The sequence below is a fragment of the Macrobrachium nipponense genome, chromosome 2 (genome assembly GCF_015104395.2).
Source record: "Macrobrachium nipponense isolate FS-2020 chromosome 2, ASM1510439v2, whole genome shotgun sequence".
Classification (NCBI taxonomy): domain Eukaryota; kingdom Metazoa; phylum Arthropoda; class Malacostraca; order Decapoda; family Palaemonidae; genus Macrobrachium; species Macrobrachium nipponense.
Genome location: NC_087201.1, coordinates 155,506,938 through 155,531,899, shown reverse-complemented (window position 1 = coordinate 155,531,899; position 24,962 = coordinate 155,506,938). Strand labels below are relative to the sequence as shown.

General features: G+C 37.8%; 1 protein-coding gene across 2 annotated transcripts in view; it reads left to right on the top strand.

Annotated features, from left to right (window-relative positions):
• The window catches only part of LOC135221056 (serine/threonine-protein kinase PLK1-like), a 430,202-nt gene that overhangs the window by 241,374 nt on the left and 163,866 nt on the right, over positions 1–24,962 (top strand). Inside the window, exon 1 of one of the 2 annotated variants that reach the window (XM_064258799.1) lies at positions 11,729–11,749. The exons of the other annotated variant lie outside the window; for it this stretch is intronic. Within the exon in view, the coding sequence (XP_064114869.1) occupies positions 11,744–11,749 (6 nt within the window). The 5' untranslated portion in view covers positions 11,729–11,743. Of the gene's footprint in view, positions 1–11,728; positions 11,750–24,962 lie in introns of those variants that run through there. 2 annotated transcript variants of the gene reach the window in all.

Below are 24,962 nucleotides of genomic sequence, written 5' to 3'. Positions count from 1 at the left end.
ACCATTTTTCAAGGCCGTTGACACTTCAGAACTCGCTTCAACGTGCGAGATTGCTCATACGTGAAAAAGGTTAAAAAGGTTGGCTGTAACTGTACATAGAATCAAGAAGACACAGGTGACCGAAAATCTATGCAGTTATTAACATGTATGAATAATTGTATAAATGAGGCAATGACAAATGCTACGACTGTAGAAGCCTATGGTATAGAGGCTAGGGCGTTTGCGAAGAATGCATGGTGGCACCAGTGGGTTAGGCAAAAGTATTCGAGATGATGGCGTTGCCTGAATATCCTCGCTATGCGTCATATTCCTTAGCGAAGGAAGCAATTCTTCTTTCTCTGCATCTTTTCCCTCTTCCATGTGGGGGTCGACGTTTCTGACAGCTTTCGGTCTTCCTCTCTTTCTCTCCCACAATACACCTCCATCTGCGTCACTCTCAGACTAACTATATATGTCTCATCTCTTGTCATCACATGACCATACCAATGCAGTCGTCTTTCCTGGTCCTTCTTCCATAGTTCTACGACTGTGGTAGTTCTCATAGTCTCTCATTTCCACCGAAATGTCGTTGAATGGTAAGGAACGAGAAGATTAACTGATGATAACAGGCGTAGAAGCTGTAATCTTATTAAGGCTGCCATCACACTCACGTTAATAGCTTCATTTCAATCGCGAGCGATAAGGGCTCCAGTCCTGTTAACAGTTACACTCATGTTAATAGTTAATTTCAGTAGCATGTTTGAGAAATCGGGTTTGTTAATTACAATATAACTCGGCACGATTTGCCTTGCGGCAAGTGTTTAAAAACATGAATGATAATCGTTTTAGTAATGTAGAATGACGATAAATTTAAAACATATTACCACCACGTGAATCAGGGAATTGCGTGTCCTGTAATTCAGTTCAGCTAAATTGATTGATATTCATATTTTCTTAAATGTTTTAAAATTGGCATTTAACCGATGTCGAATTGTGAGATTGACGATTTACAACGGCTATATGAATTCATTTTTCCCTCCTAGCTTTAAAATTGTGACCGTGGTTTTGATACAAGTCCTTACGTATTCACAGGTCCCTTTTTCTTCCCATACGTGTTTTGAAGAGAGATCTGATCTAGAGTAGTCGTGTACCTCTCATTGATGTAACCTTGCTAGAGTATCTTAAGGATTTTCAAGGTCACCGTTCGTGGTAACAAGAGATCACGTAAGGGAATTGGACAGAGCTTCCAAATGTCGTAACGCAATTTATTAAACATTTTTTTTCTGCATTTTTATTCTATAGATAGAAGCCCTTCGCGGTTTCCATTGCAGTGAAGTTGATTCAAAACGGCAGATAATGATTTGTCTTTTATACTGTAATAGTTGCACTTGCAGCTTCCTCCTCGGGTTTATAGATTCATGACGGCAAAGAATATCTTTGTGAATTATTGTATTTGTTCTGTTTTTATTTTATAGATACAAGTCGTCTTCGGTTTCTGTTGCAGCAAATTCATGACGGCAAAGAATCTCTTTAGTTAATGATGATATTTTTTTCCCTGAATTTTTTACTGTCTAGTTACAAGCCCTTCTCGGTTCCCACTGCGCTAAAGTTGATTCATCACGGCACATAATTTCTCTCTCTCTCTCTCTCTCTCTCTCTCTCTCTCTCTCTCTCTCTCTCTCTACTCCATCATTCTGGGAACGGAGCGAGACTCAGGAGTCATGTGGGTGGAGCCTGGAACTTGTGGTACGCTTCGGGAACTAAGGAGTCATACCAGAATGGGCATGGGTATGGACAAAGGGTCGTAATTTTTTTTTTTTTTTTTTTTTTTTTTTACGTCCTTGCTTTTGAATGCTCTTGTATGTCTTTTTGGCCCGTTATTAGGGATCACCGTAAGAACATAAACAAAAGACTGTGAAACCATAAATGCCCTCCAAGAAATTTCAGTCCTTGAAAATGACCCCCTGAAAACCCGGGTGGGTCACACTGTAGGAAAGGCTCTTTTCTAGAATCACGGGGTATGTCGTATTCATAATATATATGATCATGTATGCATGAATTCTGTCGTTAAATCTTAATATTGATGGGTAAATTGGAGCCTCTCGATGTCAGCAGAAATGAGCGGAATTTTGCGCAGGTATATAGCTGTTTTATATTTAAACCAGTTCTTACATTCTCAGGGCTTGTGAACACCGTAGTCCATTTTCCAGCGAGGAAATTTCATTTGTTTACGAGTGAATGTAAGCCGAGAGTGAATGTAAGTGTCTTGTATTACATGTCCTTTTGTCTTCTGAGATCACACAGATGCAGGGAACGTGGCAATGTCTGCAATAAAATCTTTCCACATCGCTGGATGCTGGGGTCGTTGTCGTTAAGATTCCGAGACCGGGTGAAGGGGACAGGGAGGAAAGGATAAGTCTCTCTCTCTCTCTCTCTCTCTCTCTCTCTCTCTCTCTCTCTCTCTCTCTCTCTCTCTCTCTCAATATTATTCGTGCGCGGAAACGCTAAAGTTTGTCCTCCTGCAGTTCTGCTCTCCGCTGAACTTTGATTCTCTCTTTTTACACACACACACACACACACACACACACATACACACACACACACACCTCTCGACAAAAAAAAAAAAAAAAAAAAAAAGTCATTGTCACGTTCACCTTTTGACAACTGAATCTAATATGAACTCCCGAGCAGAAAACATCCTGTTAAACAAAGCACTAAATGAACGCACTTTATTGCATAGTATCTTTCAAATTCTTATGTACAGGGAGACAAATTGCAAATCACGTACTCTCGCCTTTGAGTACATTTTTCTTTGACGCGTAATAGTACACAGCTCCGCTGGAAGGGATGCCATTTGACGCGGAAATGTTGAGTACAAAAGGACATAAATTAAATGAGATTTATCTCGCCGCCTCAGTTCTTGCTGAAGGATGAATCTCCCCGTCCCAAAGGAAAGAAGGGTCGAATTCGGCTGTGTGGCTCCTCCAGCACTCCGTCAAGTCAGGTTGCTTAAATCTACAGTGGTACAAGGAAGGAGAAGGCTGACCTTTGTGGCACATCATATAGGGGCATTCAAGCAGATAATGAGGAATTGCATTGCCAGTAGAAGGTATATGGGAAATTTCTTTAAAATATTTTATTATGGTATTGAAATTTATGAATGAAACTGAGCATGCACAAAAGTAAATAATAGTTGGTTATGCGAAACTATGATATCTAGTTTAAAGGAATCAATATATATTTTATTAGCGAGGTCTTTTCAGTTAATTTGATATGAGCTGTTTCTATACACACCCACGGAGGAGGAGGAGGAGGAGGAGGAGGAGGAGGAGGAGGAGGAGGAGGAGGAGGAGGAGGAGGAGGAGGAGGAGGGGAGGAGGAGGAGGGTGATATTGTCACACTTTTGATTCAGGGCTTGCCATTGTATGGGTGCACGCGCGTGCACGCGCTTATGCTTAATGTCGCTCATAGCGTCTCATTTCCTGAGGTGAGAGGCAACGTGTACGTAGATTGAAGTAACATTTTCTGAGAGGGAAGAATATTTCAGTTGGTCCTTTCCGCAAAAATGGTAGGTCGTTAAGAAGGAGAGTATCTTTACTGCTTGAGTATATGTATATTGTATATCATATACAAATTGTAGAAAGAAAAATAGTATATTTCAGAGACCAGATATGTGTCTCTCTCTTCAGGCAGAAAGGAGAGGCAGCTGGTCTCTGAAATATATGTAGTATTTACTTTCAACATTTTGGCGTTTTTATGGGCTCCTTTCATTAGATGGGATTCTGTTTTAACAATTTTTATTTCACAGTGTATATGTATATATATATATATATATATAATATATATATATATATATATATATATATATATATCATAGATACATACATACATACATATACATACAGATATATAGCACTATATAATATAATGTATTGGGGCTGATTGGTTTGTTCATTCCTAGTATTTTGAAATTCATATGGAAAATAATTGATTAAAGTAACGTGGTTGAGAGTTATCGTAATAGGCATTTAGACGAAAGGTCAGTCTCGCACTTCATATTTAATCACGAGGAAATGATATAACGGCCAGATACCGATGTTTAGTGTTGTAATGGAATTAAACCTCGTTCATTTCACCACTGCATAGCGTATGTAGTAATTTAATGGGGGTGAATAAGCTATATATCGGCTTTTGTGTTGTCATGATTCGACGTTTCGCAATTGTGGGAATGAGTCAGATCTTGGTAATGGGATGTTATCGAATTGAATGAATCATCTATCTTTATGAGTGCTTGTGAATATAAGTTTATTTATATTAATACATTACATTTATATTATAAATAAAGGTAGAAGCCGCGAAGAAAAGTGAAACAATGGAGTGCTACGAAATCTTTCGACACTGGGTCCTTTATTTATCTTTATTTATATATTCGTCACGTTCCAAATTTTCGCGATTCAGTTATACATTATATATACATATATATATACAATATATATGTATATATGTATATATATATATATATATATATATATATATATATATTAATGTATATAAATTTATTTATATGTATTATACAGAGGCCTATATATATGTGTATGTGTAATATTTGTATGTATAAATGTATGTAAAATGTAAATACTGTATTTAAATAGATAGGAGAGTTAAGTCAATTTTTATGGAATTTTTGCCAAATTCATGCCAATTAAGAGTGTTTTAATGGCATATTGGTCTTCTTTTGCCAGTTAGGGTGTATTTATATGTGTGTGTCTGTAAACGTTTGCCGATTAGATTTATAATTTTAGTAAGAGAGCATTTTTTTTTAAATTTCATTACGTCCCCATTTGGGACGGCACAGTTATAAATAAAGCCGGGGGTGACTCGATCTAACGAACCGGCCAGCTTTGTTTTTTTAATGCTAATCCTATATTTATTTCGAGGTCAGTGGGTCAATGAAGAAGCCCCACAACGGATGCAAATGATTCTGAAATAAAGCAACATAACTTGGCTTGGTGTTGAGTGTCGATTCGCAGGGGGTTTCTGTTGGATTACTGTATAGATGTTTTGGGAGAGAATACCTCTCTCTCTCTCTCTCTCTCTCTCTCTCTCTCTCTCTCTCTCTCTCTCTCTCTCTCTCTCTCTCATATGTAAGATTACTCAAGCATTCCTTGGCTTGACATTTCAAACTGTCGTTAGCCCGTTCCACTTTGCGCTTTACCTAGATCTTTTTCGCAGCTGTATTTTCATTTTTGTTTGTGCACCGCGTTTTAATTGCGCCTTCCGACTGTAATTGATGTAAATGAGATCCATTAACATTTTTTTTTTTACCCTCCTGCAGAAGGGGACGGTCCACCGGCGGGATATGTCATATAAACCGAAGTGCCACCGAGACTCTCGGGTTTCCATTTTTTTTTTATCCTTTTCGGGAAATGGCAGCCGAGGAGGAAAGGAGGATGTCTTTGCCATTCGTACACAAATGTCAGCTTTACACTCAGCTTTCTAATGCGTTTCCCTTCCGTTCGTCACAGAAGCGCTGCTGCTGTGCGAATGTTTATATTAGCTTCTGATTCCTGTCTTATGTCGTATTGTGACGATAAAATGTATTATTTTAGGTTAGGGTTCATTTTATGATTTTGTTTGGTTTTGTGTTGAAGCTTACATTGAAAAAATGCTTTTGTTGCACAGATATGTTTTAATTTCTTCGTTTTTCTTCCAAGTTTATGTCCACTTCATCAGAGTGGCGTTTGCTTGTTAATCGTATCACTAAAAAGCAAAACTGTGTAACAATATTAGTGGAGACTTCGCATTTGTGAAAACAAAGCATCAGAGGATTGTTTTAGACGTCAGACGCCGCAAGAGATAGATACTGATAGTTTTTATAATTTTTTGTGAAAGAAAACTATAGTGCCAGCTTCGTCCGCCAGCCCGGACTTTTATTCTGTCCGTCTTTTTTCCGTCCGCCCTCAGATCTTAAAAACTACAGATGCCAGAGGGCTGCAAATTGGTGCGTTATTCATCCACTGTCCAATCATCAAACATACCAAATTGCAACCCTCTAGCCTCAGTAGTTTTTATTTTTATTTAAGGTTAAAGTTAGCCATGGATCGCGCATCTGGCAGCTATTTCCGGAGGCGTGGGACGCACCCTCACTCTGCTGCATCTGAGAAGCAACTGTAGCTGATGGTTTTATACAGCATTATACTTTGTACAGAAAACTCGATTGCGCAGAAGAAACTAAGGCACTTTTTTTCACTTGTTTATTCTTGATCTTCAGTATTAAGCGTCCGAGCAGTTTAGTGGAAAAACCATCGTACATGATTTGATAGAATTCCTATCAGCGTTACCGATTTCTTTATTGATCTTGTAGCTTGTAGGTTGGTAAAATGTAACATCTTTTGATTAAGGGGTTTAGACATCTAGGGATTGTAGATCTGTCAGCATGTCTTGCAGGCTGGTAAAACACAGCTTCTAATTAAGCATTTTACGGACGTTTTATGACCTAGCGTCTGTCGGCTTTTGAGGTGACGGAATTAGCTGTTAGAATCCGTTCATACGGGAAAAGTTATGAACCATAAAATGTTTAGTGGCCCTTTTCTGACAAAGGCGTTGACAGAAGGAAGGAAGGCGAGATTCCATCATATTCTCGTTTTGCGTCATCGCTCATCCTACAAGGAACTCTCTCTCTCGATAGATATATTTCACTTCAGTGTTATTACTCTCCTTCAGGGCAAGGAACTCGTGGATTCTCTCATCGGGCTCTGCTCTGCACCGTCATTTGTCCGTGAAGTTGGCTACGGGGATGATGTATAATGCTTGAAATCTGCTAGTTTGAGGTGCTGCCATCTTGCCTGTGTACTCACACCACAAGGATGATTGTGTGTGTGTGTGTGTGTGTGTATATATATATATATATATATATATATTATATATATATATATATAATATATATATATATATATATATTAATGTAAATATAAACACCGTATCGTGCTTCTAAGAAATCAATAGAAGGATCCACAGTAATATTCTTGTTTATCCTGGTGAAATATATTTGTAGAAATATTTACAAAGATTATAGCTTTCGTCCAATCCCTCTTGAGTTAGTGAAAGTTATAATCTTTGTAAATATTTCCACAAATATATTTCATCTAGATAAACAAGAATATTACTGTTGATCCTTAAGTATGCATGTGTATAAACATATATAACTATATATAATATACACGTGTGTATGTTTATATATATACATAATATTATCTGTATGTATGCATGTGTATATATATTTGTATACATATACATATATATATATATATGTGTGTGTGTGTGTGTGTGTGTGTGTGTGTGTGTGTGTGTGTGTGTGTGTGTGTGTGTGTGTGTTATAAATAGATATGTCAGCTGATGTTATGGAAGTTTCTATTACGAGATTTTATGATTGATTCAGCGATTAAAAATGGAGGCGGCAATAACAGGTGATCCTTTTGTCTGGATTTACCTATAATTGGGGAATTTGATTAAAAATGTTTAGTGAGCATTGTCTACGAGTACACGCGCATTTATTTAGGCTTACACCTAACTTCCAAAATCCTCATAAACAGCGTCTTAAGTGTTTTTTTTTAACTTAGCATTAAATTTGAGAAATTAAGAGTAATCCATAAACGCGCTTTGGTCTTCTGAGAGACGAGCACCTTGCCAATTTCTGGAAACCAAACAACATGGGGACAAAGCCTTGAAACTATTAATAGCGAGGCTTTTGTCATTCATAGGTGTTCCCTGTCTCGTTTTGTAAGGCTCTTTGTGTTTCTAATTGCTTCGAGTCCCCGGCTATATATCACAGTTACGCGATATCAAGAGACGGATGTCCACAAACCCTCGTTATCTGCATCATCTTCATCTGGTGGTGTTGCTGTCGTTTGCTTCCATTATCTTCGCCTTCGTGCTGCCTTTGTTTTTACCCCCTCGTCTTCCACCACTATCATCTCAATTCTCTCTCTCTCTCTCTCTCTCTCTCTCTCTCTCTCTCTCTCTCTCTCTCTCTCTCTGTCAGAGACCTGGTTGCAGACATTGACGTATTTGTATTCGCGTTTTATCGTCTATGACTGATAGCCTTCAAGCAGGAGGAGGCGTTTAATGATTGTAATATTTGTAATATTATCAGAGGGATCCTGTCGAGCAGTGTCTCCGTGGTGTTGGTGTTACCGCTGTGCCTTTTAAGGAGGAGTTAGCTGGCCCTTTAACCTAAGGGGTTGTGGCTCCCAAGGAGAGGACAGTGATGACTGCCACGTTCGTACTTGAAACGGCTGTATTTCGGATGAGTCCTTCGCGCAGAAAATTTCAGCAACATTGGCTATCTCACGTATACACGCAGAAGGCTCGCAGGAACTTGTCGTTCTTTCAAATACAAGATGCTCCATTCACACACACACACACACATGTACGTGTACATATATTATATATTATATATATATATATATATATATATTATATATATATATATATATATATATATATATATATATGTATAACGGAGTGGTTAAACAAAGTGAACATAATGTAAGAATAAACATATGCCAAATAGACTAGCATGCATATACATACATATATATAATAATTATTTACAAGGAAGAGCGAATTGGATATTAAACACGAGTTTGTAGCTTAATGTTTGTGAAAATTAAAAGAAAATGTCAATGTGATGTGATAGATAAATATATATATTTATGTGCGTGTTTATTTATTTATTACATCACATAGACATTTTCTTTTAATTTTCACAAACATTAAGCTACAAATGATGTTTTAATATCTAATTCTCACTTCCTCGTAAATTATTATATAATATATGTATGTATATGCATGCTAGTCTATTTGGCATATGTTTATTCTTACATTATGTTCACTTTGTTTAACCACTCGATTATATGCTGTGCATACATTTACTTCCTTTTGTAATCAACAATTCACGAAAGCTTATTCGGCCAGAAACTCATTTAATTGCACCTTCGAAAATAGCGGACGATATATTGGCAAATACTTATTGAAATGTTCTGTGCTTGCCGTTGCAAATTATTGCACGTTTGTAACATTTTATCATCTTTTCATCAAGTTTTTGGATGAGAGAGAACGTCGACGGATCGGAAAGGTGATAGTCCTCCATTTGAAGATCATGGTTGCACTTGATTTTAACAAGTCATTGCATTCTCTCTCTCTCTCTCTCTCTCTCTCTCTTCCTGAAGAATCGTCTTCTTACAAATTGTCCGGCAATAACTTCTGTTGCCTGGATTTACCGCGACGGGGAAAACGGACTGTTCAAGATGTTTTCAATTTGGCTGCGTTTCTTATTTCTTTTTGGTTGAGAGAGAGAGAGAGAGAGAGAGAGGATGAATGTCAGCTTGAATTTCAACATTTTTGTTGCAGGAAGAGGTTCACTTATATAAACGATGTTTTTAATTTTTCTCGAGCTCAATCATCAATATCAATGGCGTGATTGTGGTGCTGCTACTCACTCATATCTAGAATGGCAGCATTTGTCAGATTTTGTGGCGATCAAGACTTGAAAAGACTTCCTGACTGTATGTATGTTATATCGATACACTTTAATTTTCAACTTGGGGTTTTATTGCTCAAGGTCACAAAACTTTTGTTCGATGTAGGCATTGTATCGACAAAGTGATAATGAATTATATAGTCTGAGATTAGAAACTTCTTTTTTTCAGATGGTTCCAACGCCTTACAAATCATGTGTTTCCTCTTGGAAATGAGAGAGAGAGAGAGAGAGAGAGAGAGAGAGAGAGAGAGAGAGAGAGAGAGAGAGAGAGAGAGAGATTTTGAAGTTATTGAAAGGCGGTTTTCGGCTGACCAAGTTGGCTCAGACCCTTGAGCTGCTGTGACCAATATTGAATGAAAAGTTTTGGGACTTCGGTCGATCAGTGAACTGCTGGTGGTGGTAGGGTTGCTGGCGCTGGTGCTGGTCCTTCTTCTTCTTCTGATGTCGTTACTGGTTGATGCGGAGCTTTTAAAAGATAGATGTATTAGTAATAATCATTAAGTTTTTGAAGTTCTGTAATGTTGCATTTTTTTGTTTTGATTTTTATCCTCGATGTCGAAAATGCATCCATAAGTCAGATGGACGTAATTGTGTAGTAAGTTTTACAAGTTCTGTAATATTGCATTTCAGACTTGCGACACTGGAGGTGTTGATAGTGAGTCAATGATGAAGCACAGGGAGTTAGCATAAAGAAACCAGTCATACTTTTAAACTAGTCATCAACGCCTTTGTTGCAGTGGCTACTACCACTTGTGTAGTCAGTCCTCCACTTGATTGATCGGGTCTTTCCTTTTTGGAGCGCTGAGGTGTCTTAGTTCCTTTTGGGCGATTGCTTACCTTCGCCCCTCTGCTGTCAATTTGGCCTCTTTTTCTATCTTTTTATATCGGAATACCTGTCTGTCAGCGTAGCTAACAGTTACTTTGGAGGGAGCTCTGGACATTGGGTCCATATTAAGAGAAATAGAAGTACTTTTTTAATCTTGAGTTGGATGTCTGTTCAGTTTATTACTTTCTGCATACACAGCGCGTAGTGTTTCTCTACAGATTAAAACAGCGCTCTGGGCTGATGTATTCATTTTGGATATGTTTTTATATTTCATTTAAAAAAATTTTCTTTCATGTTTTTAATTTTTTTGTTTTTGATATTCGGTGTTGATTTTTTCATTCCCCTTATGATAATTTTGATGCTGATGCTTGTTTCTTAAAAAGGGTTTAGTCTATTGGGTAATCTCAATACAAAGAATTCTTATTATAATTATAATTAAAACTACGGGGCAGGGTAAATACTCTTTTAGCAATTTTCCCCATTTCCTGGCTTACTGTTCCATATACATATATATATATAATATATAATATATATATATATAATATATATATATATATATATATAATAATATATATATATATATTAAAGATGCTTCGCCATAATTGTTTAATTTGCGAAATTATCGAGCCTGAAGAAATAATTCTTTTTCTATTATAAAATACGGCAATTTTTTTAACAAGTTCTTGCTGGGACGTGGGTTCGTTTTGCGTGGGCAGAATGCGATATATTCTTCTTTATTATTTTAATGGATCTTGGTCAATATATTAATCTGTGTTCGTGCGCGTCGAGAGAGAGAGAGAGAGAGAGAGAGAGAGAGAGAGAGAGAGAGAGTCACTGTACAGGTATATTTTGCTTTTAATGTATCCATTGAATTAAATTAACTTTCTTTTTGTATTTTATTTTCTTCACTAAATTCCGCACCCGATAGAGGCACACTATATATCTTGGTTTCGACACTGTGAGTGGAATATGTACTTCCCTGTTAAGGATTCTGTTGGGTAGCGTAGTCTAGGAAATTCTCTAATGCCTGCTGGGAAGGGTTGAGGACGTGACAAAGAAAAATCTCTCTCTCTCTCTCTCTCTCTCTCTCTCTCTCTCTCTCTCTCTCTCTCTCTCTCTCTCTCTCTCTCGTATTTACTGTTGATGTCAATGTGAGAATATTTACTGCAATGTCATATACGTCTCTCTCTCTCTCTCTCTCTCTCTCTCTCTCTCTCTCTCTCTCTATTGTATTTATTGTTGTCAGTGTGAGAATATTTACAGTTATGTAATATATACTTATAATATACTTTGAATCCTAACGCCTTTATATTTCTCTCCACAGGTGAGTGTCTCAAGACGACAGGTATTCGTGTTTGGTTGTTTGAATTTCGAAGCTAGTCTTGTTGTCTGGGCCCATGTCTGTAAGTAAGATTATTTCGAGTCTTTAATTTTATGTCCAGTGATTCTGTTCTCGTGAAGCCTTATTATGCTAGGCTTCATTTTGGTTTTCCTGTAATATCTGGCGTTTTTCCTACAGTGTCAGGTTTGGGTGACACGCAGTTAACTGATTATGGTGGTGGAGAGTCTCTCTCTCTCTCTCTCTCTCTCTCTCTCTCTCTCTCTCTCTCTCTCTCTCATACACACACACACACACACACACACACACACACACACACACACACACACACACCTAATAAAAGGACCCCATAAAAACGCCTTATTATAGAAGGTAAGAACTATATTTCAGAGACAGAAGTCTCTGAAATAAATATAATATATATATATAATATATATATATATATATATATATATATATATATATATATATATATCTGGCACAGGCATTGTTTGTAACGGGGGAAATACTAGAAGATGGTCTCCTTCAGCGAGCAAGGAATTAATTTGAAATATGAAATCTTAAAAAGATTTCTTTTATGGCCAGTTGAATAGAGTTTGAGTTAATTGTAGACGAAGCAGAGGAATTTCGCAGATCCCCTCTGAGTAACAGGTAGTTTGAGCCAGTGGCTTTAATGAATAACAACACTGCTTTCGTTGGACCTCCAGTTTAAGAGTCCAGTTTACCAGATAGAAACGCCCAACTGTCACCCTGTCACCGTTGTCGCTGCATGCGTTGAACTTGATCGCCAGGAGTGTCTGTGGCTCCCAGATAAGAAAATATTAATTTTCTCTCTTACTCCTGAATGTACCCGGTGTTTTGTCCCGTCGTTTTCTTAATGAGCAACATTTTGGACTCTTCGTTGTTGTTGTATGATGTCTTGTTTTTTGATAGTTGACTTACATTCTCATCTGTTTGTTAGTTTGTTCAGTTATTTTTCCTTTCTAATAACTGACTCCTTTTCCTTTCTAATAACTGAATTCTTTTCCTTTCTAATAACTGACTCCTTTTCCAGTGGACACCACACTCTTTGGAAGCTTAAATTTCAAGAATGTGGGCCCTGCCTGCTTGGTTCATATGCATATGGTTCATGTTCTGAATAATAATAATAATAATAATAATAATAATAATAATAATAATAATAATAATAATAATCTGAATCAGCCATTATTTTCAACAGTTGTTTAAAAAAAGGTCTACTTCCCAATAATAATAATAATAGTAATATTAATCAACGTTTTGAATCTTCATCCTTATTGTATAATAGCAGACATTGTATAAAGATGTGCATATTTACTAGCATTTTACTTAGTGTGAAATTGGGCATGTGAGCGTTCCGGGCCCAATTTGGGTATTTTTGAGCATAAACGGAGTGTCCGGGTGACCAAAGCTAATCGTTAAAGCCAGTTCTTATAACCTAATGCTTTATTTTCCCCATTTCCTTCGCTTAACTGTGTTATCTAGTTCGCTGGTAAATTGGATGTCAGTCAGCACGTCTCTTCGGATATCTTTCTCTCATGTCCTGTCTCCTTCCTTTTCATTCCGCTTCCTACAATCACCCGCCATTTCCAGACACCCGACGCATCTCTCACGTTGCAATTGCCATCCTTCTCGCTGAGACCTCCCATTGCCAAAAGACTTGCATTCCAAAAGCGGTTGCTGGATTTCCTCTCTCTCTCTCTCTCTCTCTCTCTCTCTCTCTCTCTCTCTCTCTCTCTCTCTCTCTCTCTCTCTGCGAAGACAACTAATAGAACCATTCAAAAGGCTGAAAGGCATAACAAAAGTAGTCAGTAACCTATTCACGTTAAACGAACACCAGACAATAAATAATGGATGGAAACTAGAACTGAAGAGATACAACACATCCCATTGTGGGAACTTCTTAACATGCAAGATATGTGACACATGGAATAAACTGCCACCAGAAGTTGTAAACAGCAACAGTGTGGAAGAGTTTGAAAGAAAGCTAGACATAATCATTAGGACTCTGTGGATGAACAGTAAAACCTACCTGCTCCTACAGATGTCTCCTCGGATAGACTAACAAGTCTTTGAGACACCCTAATCCTTGTAACTCCTTGTAACTCTCCCGGATGGTAAATAAATCTGGATTTAGATGGTTATTGTATGCGAGTAATTCATTACCAGTGATTACCAGTGAATTATGACTCTCTGGCTTTGATAGAGAAATTAATTGTAAAGAGCTAAATTCAGCAGGCAACTGGTAAAGTATTGCCCCCATTTATTTTGCTGTTCTGCCTGTAAATCTTTTTCCATTCCATTCTTAAAATGCATTTCTCCTGGAACTCGGTTACGTAGGAGAACGCCAACGGAATCTTTACCTGCGTAAGATATCTGTTGGTCATGTATGTTACCCATGGCATTTGAGGACTATTAAGTGAAGTTATTTTCTGCGGTGTCTGTAGTTTTATTTGGTTTGAATCAGATTAATATACTTAAGGAGTTTTTACTCTCCCCTTTTTTATCGTTTCTAGAGTAATCCTTTATATGTGGGTTTTCTCAGGTGATATAAGAGACATCTACCACATTTATTGTAGCTCGCTTGATTTGAGAGCTTTTATGACATTTCGTGACCAGAATTTGTCCGTAAGTGTTTTTATATTGCATGTAAATAGGTATGTTTGTCATAGATTTTAAGATTTTTTATTGCTTAAGAATTACTGAATTAATTCCAACCAAATTTGGCACAAAGTTCTCCAAGGAATGCATAGGGAAAGTAATATATTTGTTGTAGATATAAGTATTGTATTTGCACCCTTTGAAATGGCTAATAGATCAGAAGTAGCATCGTGATTATATCCTGGTGTACAAAGGTGTACAACTTTTTTATTTGATAAGTAATCCTCTGGAAGGCTGTGTGAGATAAAGCCGTGAAATGTCAAGCACAAGGACATTGTTTACCACTGTAGTAGATAGCCAAATGCTGTTTTCATGTCGGTTTGTTTGTGACATTGAAACATTTCAGTGGCTATGAAAAATCGTAGGTTAATTTAGAAATGAATGATTATTACTGAGGGTATCATTTGAGAAGTAATATACTATCACTATGAAGACTACCATAACCATAATATATTGTATATGTGTTCAAATAGTGTTTTATGGCCTTTTAGCTTCATGCAATATATTTTAATTGCGATTATGGATGCTGGGGTGAGATTTCCAGTACCTTCCGGTGATGACTGCTCCTGGAGCACTAGTGGATCCTGTGGTCTGGCTCCCTTGGTTGACTGTCTTTTTCATACGTGTGTGTACCAAATTCAATTGATAATATCTGTGTCAAGTTCATTCCCTCTTTATACGCTTAACTGAAATACAACTTAGATAGTAACTGAAGTACACTCCTAGTATTCGAGATCTGTTTTAAGCGCTTAATGTCTGAAACGTTGGTCCCCTAATTGCGTGATTTATATTCATGCTAAAGATATCTAAGATCATAGTTTTCTAGTATTAGAGAGGATGTTGAACGCAGTTTTCTTTTGTTAGAGAGAATGTTGAACCTAAGTTTTTTTTACATTATCTTAAATTTCGTTTTCTTAGTGTTCAAGCCCTTCGCGTCAGCGTTAACCTCAGAGGGCAGAGTCACTTTATTCTAATGTCTTATTATATCTTCTTATTTCATCTAGAACGTATTCAGACTCAACATCTGGCCAACGACCATTGTCTCTCTCCGAAAGGAGAAATCTTTGAGGGCTGCCCCAGTGTCCTGTTTTTCTTTCTCTGGAGAAGAAGGGCGTGTTTTTTTGTTTTGTTTTTTTTCAGTCGTCCTGTCGGGTTGCTGCCTTTGGCCATATAATTACACCCTAGATTGCATACCCCTGGTACGCATTTCGCCTTGACGGCAGACGGATACGTCTGGTTTGGTTTTGGGTATTTGGTTTATTCAGGGGCTTTGTTTCGTGAAGGGTACGTTTTACGGGTTGCATACTGTGGGAAATTTTAGGGGTTTGTGAGATTCAATTGGGTATTTTGCGATCTTTTGGTTCCAGCTGATTTTATTTTCTTTTTTTTTGTAGGGATTATAAATCTTACTCCGTTGCATGTTGATTTTGCTTTGGATTCTCGTTGTTAATAACCTTTTATTTTACTTGGTTGCACCTTATTTTTATTCATTTATTTATTTATTTATTTATTTATTGTAGAAAATGTTAGTTTATTCCTATGCATGTTGATTGTGCTTATTATGAGTTTGCTATTATTAACTATCTTACTGATGTAGTCGGTTCGTTTTTGTTTCCTCGTCTGTAGAAATGACAATCTACCCCCATGCATTATTAAATGTGCGTATTTTGAGTCCTGTTTTAACTATTTCTTTATATTTTATTTAGCAAAGCAGAGTTCAGATACGTAAGGGTACTTAACGAGTCAACACTTCGGTTGGAATTCTTCGAAGAAAGCTCTAAACGGAGTTACTGTTAGTGTTTATCAAGCTCCTGTGCATCCGAGAGTGGGGGGAAACCAGGTGTGAAACTGCCTGTGTCATGGAAAGTGGGCGGGGCATAACGAGAAGGGGATTTGGGCAAGTGCTTCTCCCAGCGGGATAATTATTGTTTGCCTCTGGGTTGCGCCAAAGGGGGTGTGGTGGCCGTGGTGTCCTGGGGGCGTGGCCCTCAGCGCGTGGGGGCCACAGGTTCGGGGTAGGGTCGGCGGCGATGATGTGATTGGACTGAGAGAGAGAGAGAGAGAGAGAGAGAGAGAGAAGACGTCACTGAGTATTGTATGGGCAAGACAGATACGTTAGAGGTCACGGGGTTGCGAAAGTCATTACCTTGCCCCACTCATTTACTATTATATCCCCTTATCCCTTACCGGTACGTAAACCTATCTCCCTCCTCCTCCTCCTCTCGCGGCCGTGATTTTGGAAAAGATTACATATTCCTCGTTCTGCAGATGATCCCTCCAGGGGTAGACAGACGCTAGATGACGAGCAGAGGGGAAGAGACCCTCTCTCTCTCTCTCTCTCTCTCTCTCTCTCTCTCTCTCTCTCTCTCTCATTGGAGAGAGGATGAAGGATGCCCCCCGGCCGATCACGGAGGTCAGCACTTACGATCATTGGTCGAAGAATCCCACAGTGGAAGATTTTGTTGAGAGAGAGAGAGAGAGAGAGAGAGAGAGAGAGAGAGAGAGAGAAAATTAATACATTGCAGGTTAGGCAAGTCAGAGAAAATTTTTATTGTGGTAGCTTACGACCAGAAAGAAGTTCATAGAATTTGTTGGGAGGAACGACCCGAGAAACGTTCCATAAGATGAGAGAGAGAGAGAGAGAGAGAGAGAGAGAGAGAGAGAGAGAGAGAGAGAGAGAATGGCGAAACACTCCATTTCCTCTATGTCTGTTTGCTCGGGGAGGAATTTCTGTCTGAAGAAAAAGCCGGTGTTTCACGATGTAGCTGTTCTAAGTTCATTTAGATAGTCAGATCATAAGAACACTTTAATTGATTAATTAATTAATTAATTATAATAATAATAATAATAATAATAATAATAATAATATCTGAAAATAGAAATAAGAAGGATATGGGATATGCCAGTGGAAATCGTACCCATAATCATAGGAGCACTAGGCACGATCCCAAGATCCCTGAAAAGGAATCTAGAAAAACTAGAGGCTGAAGTAGCTCCAGGACTCATGCAGAAGAGTGTGATCCTAGAAACGGCACACATAGTAAGAAGAGTGATGGACTCCTAAGGAGGCAGGATGCAACCCGGAACCCCACACTATAAATATCACCCAGTCGAATTGGAGGACTGTGATAGAGCAAAAAAAAAAAAAATAAATAATAATAATAATAATAATAATTACGAAGGATATCTACGCACTTGAATAACAACACGGATGGGAAGATGAAGTTATGACAGCAAAACTGACCGAAGACGTTATTATTATTATTATTATCTGTTTCATCAGTATTTTTACCGACGGTATCAGAGACTGACACTCATAGCGATGGCATTCACAGTGCCCATTTTGAGAGAGTGAGAGAGAGAGCCCTTGTGTTTTGAGTATGCGTATGCACGTACGGAATCTCATTTTCTTCGGGAATGGTTCCAGTTTTCCAAATGAGGTTTGGAGATGACTTTCCCCCTCTTTTTTAAGTGACTGACAGGCATGATTTTGCGGAAGCATGCGGGACGTGATCCGAATTCTCTCAGAAGTTTCTTTTGACCGTTGCTGAGATGAACGATTTTTTTCTGCCAGCGTTTTCATCGTCTTGAATAATAATAATAATAATAATAATAATAATAATAATAATAATAATAATAATCAATAATTAATAATAAAAACTTTATTGAAAGTAATGGCTCCTTTAGCAGCTGCTGAAGTAGCCATTTCTTTTAATCAAGTATGCTTGAGAGAAAGGGTCTGCTTCTTAAGTACAATAATAATAATAATAATAATAATAATAATAATAATAATAATAATAATAATAATAATGGTGATGATGATGATGATGGGGATGATGATGATTATATCTCTGAAGAATACCGTCGTTCAAATAAAAAATTATTGATAATTCTGTTCTACATCATCATCATCATCATCATCATCATAATAATAATAATAATAATAATAATAATAATAATAATAATAATAATAATATAATAATAATATCTCTGAGGAAGACGCTCATATATATACAACAATAATAATTATGCTGTTGTATTTTTACTGCTACCTACTATTAATAATACTAATGTTGTTATTATTAAGATTTGCTTTTTTTTCACTGTCTCCTATTTCGCCCTCTGGACTTGACTTCTGTATGCCACCTTAGGTCCTAAGCTGGAAATTAGTTTGTTGTAAATCTGTTTTGAATCGCTATCATTTTTTTATAAATGCTTTTTGTCAATATGTATACTATCATTCTCAATAATGATACTGTCAATACCAGTGATATATTTACTATTTTTCTGGTACTGTCTCTGCAGCTGTGTGGATGTTGCCAGGTATCATTTTTATTACTGAACTCGCGTGTCTAGTTTCTATTGTATCTACTTTGTATATTTTATATATGTGTCCTCGTGCTGAAAATAGATTATTTTAATAATAATAATAATAATAACAATAATAATAATAATAATAATAATACCGTTGTTGTAATTTTGTTTTAATTGCCAAACTCAGCGACTGGTGCGTCGCAGGGCTACTGATCACCTTTGCTTTTTTACATAGAATTCTGTTAGTTTCGTCAAATTGCAGCTGATTACGGAGGCTGTGCATAATTCTAGGTGCGTGTTCAATCTGGAATTTTAGAAGCTCTCGTTAGTAGTTTAGGTGGGCACTATGGACCATTGTGCCCTGACATTGAACGACTTTGTAAATCCGTAACACCTAAAAACAAAAAAAAAAAAAAAAAAGAAGACAACGCAGCTAAAATCTGACATTTCAAACCCTCATTCCATTAATGAAAAGCATGAAACTTCTTCAGAGATTATATCGTTCGATTCCTAGGGCAATTAAAAAAAATTACACACCATTGATCAACTTTGGTTTGACATTTTTCTGAGCTGAGCCGAGAAAAATGATAGCCAACTTGAACTCTCAACTGACAAATAAATATATAAATGGGTTTCTTCCTTTATTAGAGTTTTTCTAAGCATTTTCTAGATATTTACGAGAATTTATACTTTACTGTTCATGTAATAATGTTATTGGAGGCAATTCACTTAATACTCATAATAACATGTGACCAGGGAAAGAATGTGTTATTTCTTTCACGAAATGCGAAAATAAGTGTAATATTATATAATAGGCTGGGTCTGCCAATGAAATAACCGGTGGGGGCTTTGGGGGGGGGGGGGTAGAGAGAGGACTGGAGAGGTTGAGGTCCAAAATAATCAAATATCTTTGATTAGTCAATCGCGTCTCAGGACCCTCTGGGGCCAGGTACTTGAGTCAACATTTAAACTTTTTAATTGTTCTCATCACTTGCAGAAAGACAGCATCTTAACATAAACCATTTTCAGGAAGCCTTAATTGAAACTTGTATTTCTTAAGTGTTTTGCCGTCATATGCACAAGGTTGCCTAGCGAGTGGGGCTTGAAAAGCGAGGCTAAGGATGCCCATTGTCAGTGCAAGTGCACTACATGATCTCCTCCTGCCATAACTACCTGCTACTGTTTCAGCCAGACGCGGCCTCGGGCTAACGAAGAACACGAATGCTTTGTCTTGTCCGCCTCCTTGTCTCTCTCTCTTCCTTGACTCCTCCGTCCCAAAGCCCCGTTCGTCCCAATTATTTCTCGTCAAAATCTCCATCATTTTCGTCGCGCGTATTATCTACTTTAGTAGATTCACATCAACCGTGCATCTGATGTCTAGGCCAGTCCTTTACGACGCTCCTGATTGGCTGTTGATAAGCCAATGACAGGGCTGGAAACTCTGTCTCTCTCGAGAGTTCACACGGGCAGGATAGTATGTTCCACCTCTCCTGAAAGACGTATCCTTCAGGAGAAGTGGAACATTTATCCTACCCATGTGAACTCCCGAGAGAGAGAGAGAGTTTCCAGCCCTGTGATTGGCTTATCAACAGCCAATCAGGAGTGTCGTAAGGGACTGGCCTAGACATCAAATGCACGTTTGATGTGAATCTACTATAGTTCTTCCAGCCTATTAAGTTTGTTCCTCTTCAATTTTACTTCTAGGCGAGATGAATTTTTGACTCATTACTTTATTCACTCGTTGATTTGTTCTTATATGCCTCGATTTCTAGTTACTTTTAACCTGCAAGGTACTTTTAACAGGATGCCACAGGAGCTTTGTTATAGGATCGTCAGCCTTCTTCCCTGGTGAGTCCTTCGGCTCCCACCGCCGTGGTTCGCTCAATTTCCCATTCATTTGTAGTCGTGGCGTTTTCTGAGGCTCGGCCAGCTTTTATGATGCCCTGGGAGAATATTAACTCTTGTTCCTTGCATATTATATATGGCTCTCTCTCTCTCTCTCTCTCTCTCTCTCTCTCTCTCTCTCTCTCTCTCTATTCGACTCATTCAGATCTAATTTACGAACTGAATGGGAAGTTGCGATAAGAACTTATGTAGTCTCTCTCTCTCTCTCTCTCTCTCTCTCTTTTTTTTTTCTCTCCGAATGAGTATCTTATAGGGGACGGCAAGAAATGGCTGCTGGCGGGGTTCACAAGTTCTGCCTCTTCGAAAAGAAAAAACAATTTTTTTTTTAAATACCAGTAATTGATATGTCACTCACATCCATCGTTTTAAAAATAGAATTTCTTCGGGGAAACTCGCCAGATGAGATTTGGGGAGCTGCTGCTGATGCTGCTTATGATGCTGTGTTCTTCTTCCCGAGATGTCATTTGGTAGGGAGCTGTCACGTTACTGAATTTAAGTTTTTTTATTAGTTTATTTCGACCACTAATTGTTGCTTTTATGTCTGTTTTAGCTGGTCATTTCCTTCAGAATGTTGCTTTTATGTCTGTTTTAGCTTTGTATTTCCTTTAGAATGTTGCTTTTATGTCTGATTTAGCTTTGCATTTCCTTCAGAATGTTGCTTTTATGTCTGATTTAGCTCTGCATTTCCTTCAGAATGTTGCTTTTATGTCTGATTTAGCTCTGCATTTCCTTCAGAATGTTGCTTTTATGTCTGATTTAGCTCTGCATTTCCTTCAGAATGTTGCTTTTATGTCTGTTTTAGCCCTGCAATTGCTTCAGAACATTGGATCTATGTCTGCTTTAGTTTTGAATTTGTTCCAGTACATTGGTTGTATGTCTGTTTTAGCTTTGAATTTACTTCAAAATAATGCTTTTATGTCAGTTTTAGCTTTGCATTTGTCTCAGAATTTTTCGATTCATGTTTTTAAGAAGTTTGTATTGAAAGTTAGTGTACGTACAATAACAGACTTTCCTCACCAGTCTCGGTTTACTTCATTATTTCAAAATTATCCATTTGTAGTCGTTGATAGCTTATGAATAGTAATTTTGGTCCATATTGCCATCACATGACAGATTATCCTTGAGATATTTTGGGTTTAAAATTGTGTCGTGTTGAATATACTGGAAGAGTTGGTAAATTTTAGCGAGTGTGAAAATTGCCATTCTATAACTAGCGTTAGTTTTCTCAGTCTTTTTCTACTTAGTTGTATTTTGCTCATTTATTTCTTTCGTCAGTTCTGGTTATTGCAGGTTATTGAAAGCATCGTAAATCTCTGTCCGATTCATTCAACTCAGGACGTCTTCAGGTCGGATTCTGGCATTTGCAGGTGGCTACCCATCTGGTCTTCCGATTTTTTTCCCTTCGTTTTCAGCATTATTGGATATTGTTGCCTATCTTTTGTGTTTTATGAGAGAGAGAGAGAGAGAGAGAGAGAGAGAGAGAGAGAGAGAGGACGAATCGAGAGAGAGAGAGAGAGAGAGATTCCGTAACAGATGGCAAAGAACAACACTACGTTTGGAGATGGAGGAGGATCTCTTGGAGACGTGCCCTAGGGTCGGTTACCAGCTGACATGTTCATGACCGCCTCCCGTATCCCATTGCCCTTCTTCTCGTTCAGCTTGTTCTTAGGTTTCGCTTTTGACCGTTCATATTTGCGATAGTAAGCAACGAGGAACAGCATTAGTATTAAGGAAGTTCATGTGTCCTTTTTGGGATAACGTTGCTGGCCACACACCGAATGTAAAGGTTGAACTTGTGCCTTCGAATTAGATTAAATTCAGTGTTATTGTAAAAATTAGACAAGTTGGTGACGATTTATTTTTTTCTCATTATGTCCTTGTACATATATGGTTTTTTTTTTCATGCCCTAGTACGTATGTATGACTTTTTATTCTCTTATTATGCACTAGTAGATTTATAGCAGCTTATTCTCTCGTTATGTCCTAGTACATATGTATGACAATTTTGTCTCATTATGGATTTTTTTTCATTATACTAATGTAGAGATATATGACAATTTTCTCATTATGGCCTGGTGTGTGTGTGTGTGTGTTTATATGTATATATATATATATATATATATATTATATATATATATAATATATATATATATATATATATATATTTATTTGTGTGTGAGTGTGTGTGGTAACCCCTGTCTGTCTGATGTATATAGTATGTTAAATATACGTTCATATGCATCCCAACCAATTTTGAAGGTCTGTATTTAAAATAGATAGTTTCGTTCTTTTTTTTCTTTTTTTTATACAAAGGGAGCCACCTATTTGCAAGAAGATAACCTTGAAAACCTCACTATTGCCCCTTTGGGTTGAGGCAGCAGCGAGATTGGACAGGGGTCTGACCAACGCCTCATTTACATATCGGTACTCATTTTCGGGGACCTTTTATAAATAAGCCTCGTCACTTGACGGGCCTCAGATCTCTGCTTCCTACTAACTGAGAAGCTGTTTCCGAAAAGAGCAGAGCAGAGCAGAGAGAGAGAGAGAGAGAGAGAGAGAGAGAGAGAGGGGGGAGAGAGAGAGAGAGAGAGAGAGAGAGAGAGAGAGAGGCTTAGATAATGATAGTGGCGTTTAATCCTATTTCTTCATCACTTTCATAATTTTTTTTTCTTCTCCCCACTGCCATTTCCTCATCACCATTTTTCATCATTTTTCCTTCATCTTTGGAGGATCTGGCAAAGTTTATGGCTGTGTTTTATCCTTCCGAGTGCCAGTTGAGATTCATTATATTCACAGCATCGCCCCTGTAGGTATTGGTTCTTGTCGGAAGCTCTCAAGATTTCGCACATAAACCTCCCCGAGTATGAATCATGAAATTCCAGGATTACTGGCCGTAGTTTGCATGTTTGTGGTATAACAATGGATGGAAAATGACACCTCGCTTTCAGTGGTTGATAATAATTAGATAATTTTCTGAGGAGATGTGATTATGCCGTTATATTCACAATTTTTTCTTTTATTACAAGCTGATGTGGTTTTGTCTACCAAATCGGTCGGAATATTCCTGTGTTTATAGCGAATAGCAAACTGTTTTATGGAACCATGTAGAAATTTGGCAGTTCAGACATGAGTTTTTGTAGAATGTAAGAGGTATTATTATTATTATTATACCTGTTGACGACCCCAGCCTGTCCCTGATAACCAGTTTTGCTTTTGATAACACCAGCCCGCCCGAAATTTCCGTTGACGACCTACAGCACGATGAACATTGGACAGCTGCTTTATAATACCAGCGTGCCAGAAAGGAAAATCATAAGGAGAATTGAAAGAATATTGTACAAAATCAATTCTGTGAATTCTGCCATTATTTTTAATAAAACTTGTTTGAAAGAAGGTCTGTTTCCAGCGTACACATAATATTATTATTATTATAAAAAAACAGTACGTAGTCCCTCAATTGAACAACACTTATTCAATAAGATGGCTGTATGCATAATCTGAGTCAGCCTTATATCGCCTCTTCTCAATCTTCCTTATAATTTTGGACAATAATTGGCCAATGTTGATATTTTAGTTTAGTAAAGAGTAATATGAACATTGGCGGATTAATGGAAAAGAAGAGAATTATAAGGAATATTGAGAAGGTTAAATAGAGAATTGACTCATTAAGCAGCCACCCTGTTATTTTTATTATTAATTTTTTATTTATGTATTTCTTTTTTTCATCACAGTTCTTCAGTTCGACTGGGTAGTATTTATAGTATATGGTTCCGGGTTGCATCCTGCCTCCTTAGGAGTCCATCACTTTTCTTACTATGTGCGCTGTTTCTAGAAGCACACACTTTTGCTTCAGTCCTGGAGCTACTTCAGCCTCTAGTTTTTCCAGAGGCCTTTTCAGGGATCTTGGGATCGTGCCTAGTGTTCCTATGATCCTAGGTACAATTTCCACTGGCGTATACCGTATCCTTAAATCTGTTTTCAGGTCTTGGTACTTATCCATTTTTTCCCTTTCTTTCTCCTTCAACTCTGGTGTCCCGTGGTATTGCGACATCAATGAGTGATAGTTCCTTCTTGAATTGTCTCAATCAGCATCGCGTTATTATTATTATTAGTATTATTATTATTATTATTATTACATACCAGTTGATTGCGTGACTTACCTGAAAGCTTACCCATGCGTGTGCCACATCCCTAGTGGAAGTTGTGGTTGTGGCGTCGTATACTCGATCTCTCGTAGGGCCCCCTCCTGCTGCTTCCATATTCGGCTGCAATTCGCCAAGAGCAGCAGAATTAGTAGCAGCAGCAGCAGCAGCGGAGACAGGAGGATGAGGAGGAGGGGGAGGAGGAGGAGAGGCCGGGTCCAAACCGGAAACCACACC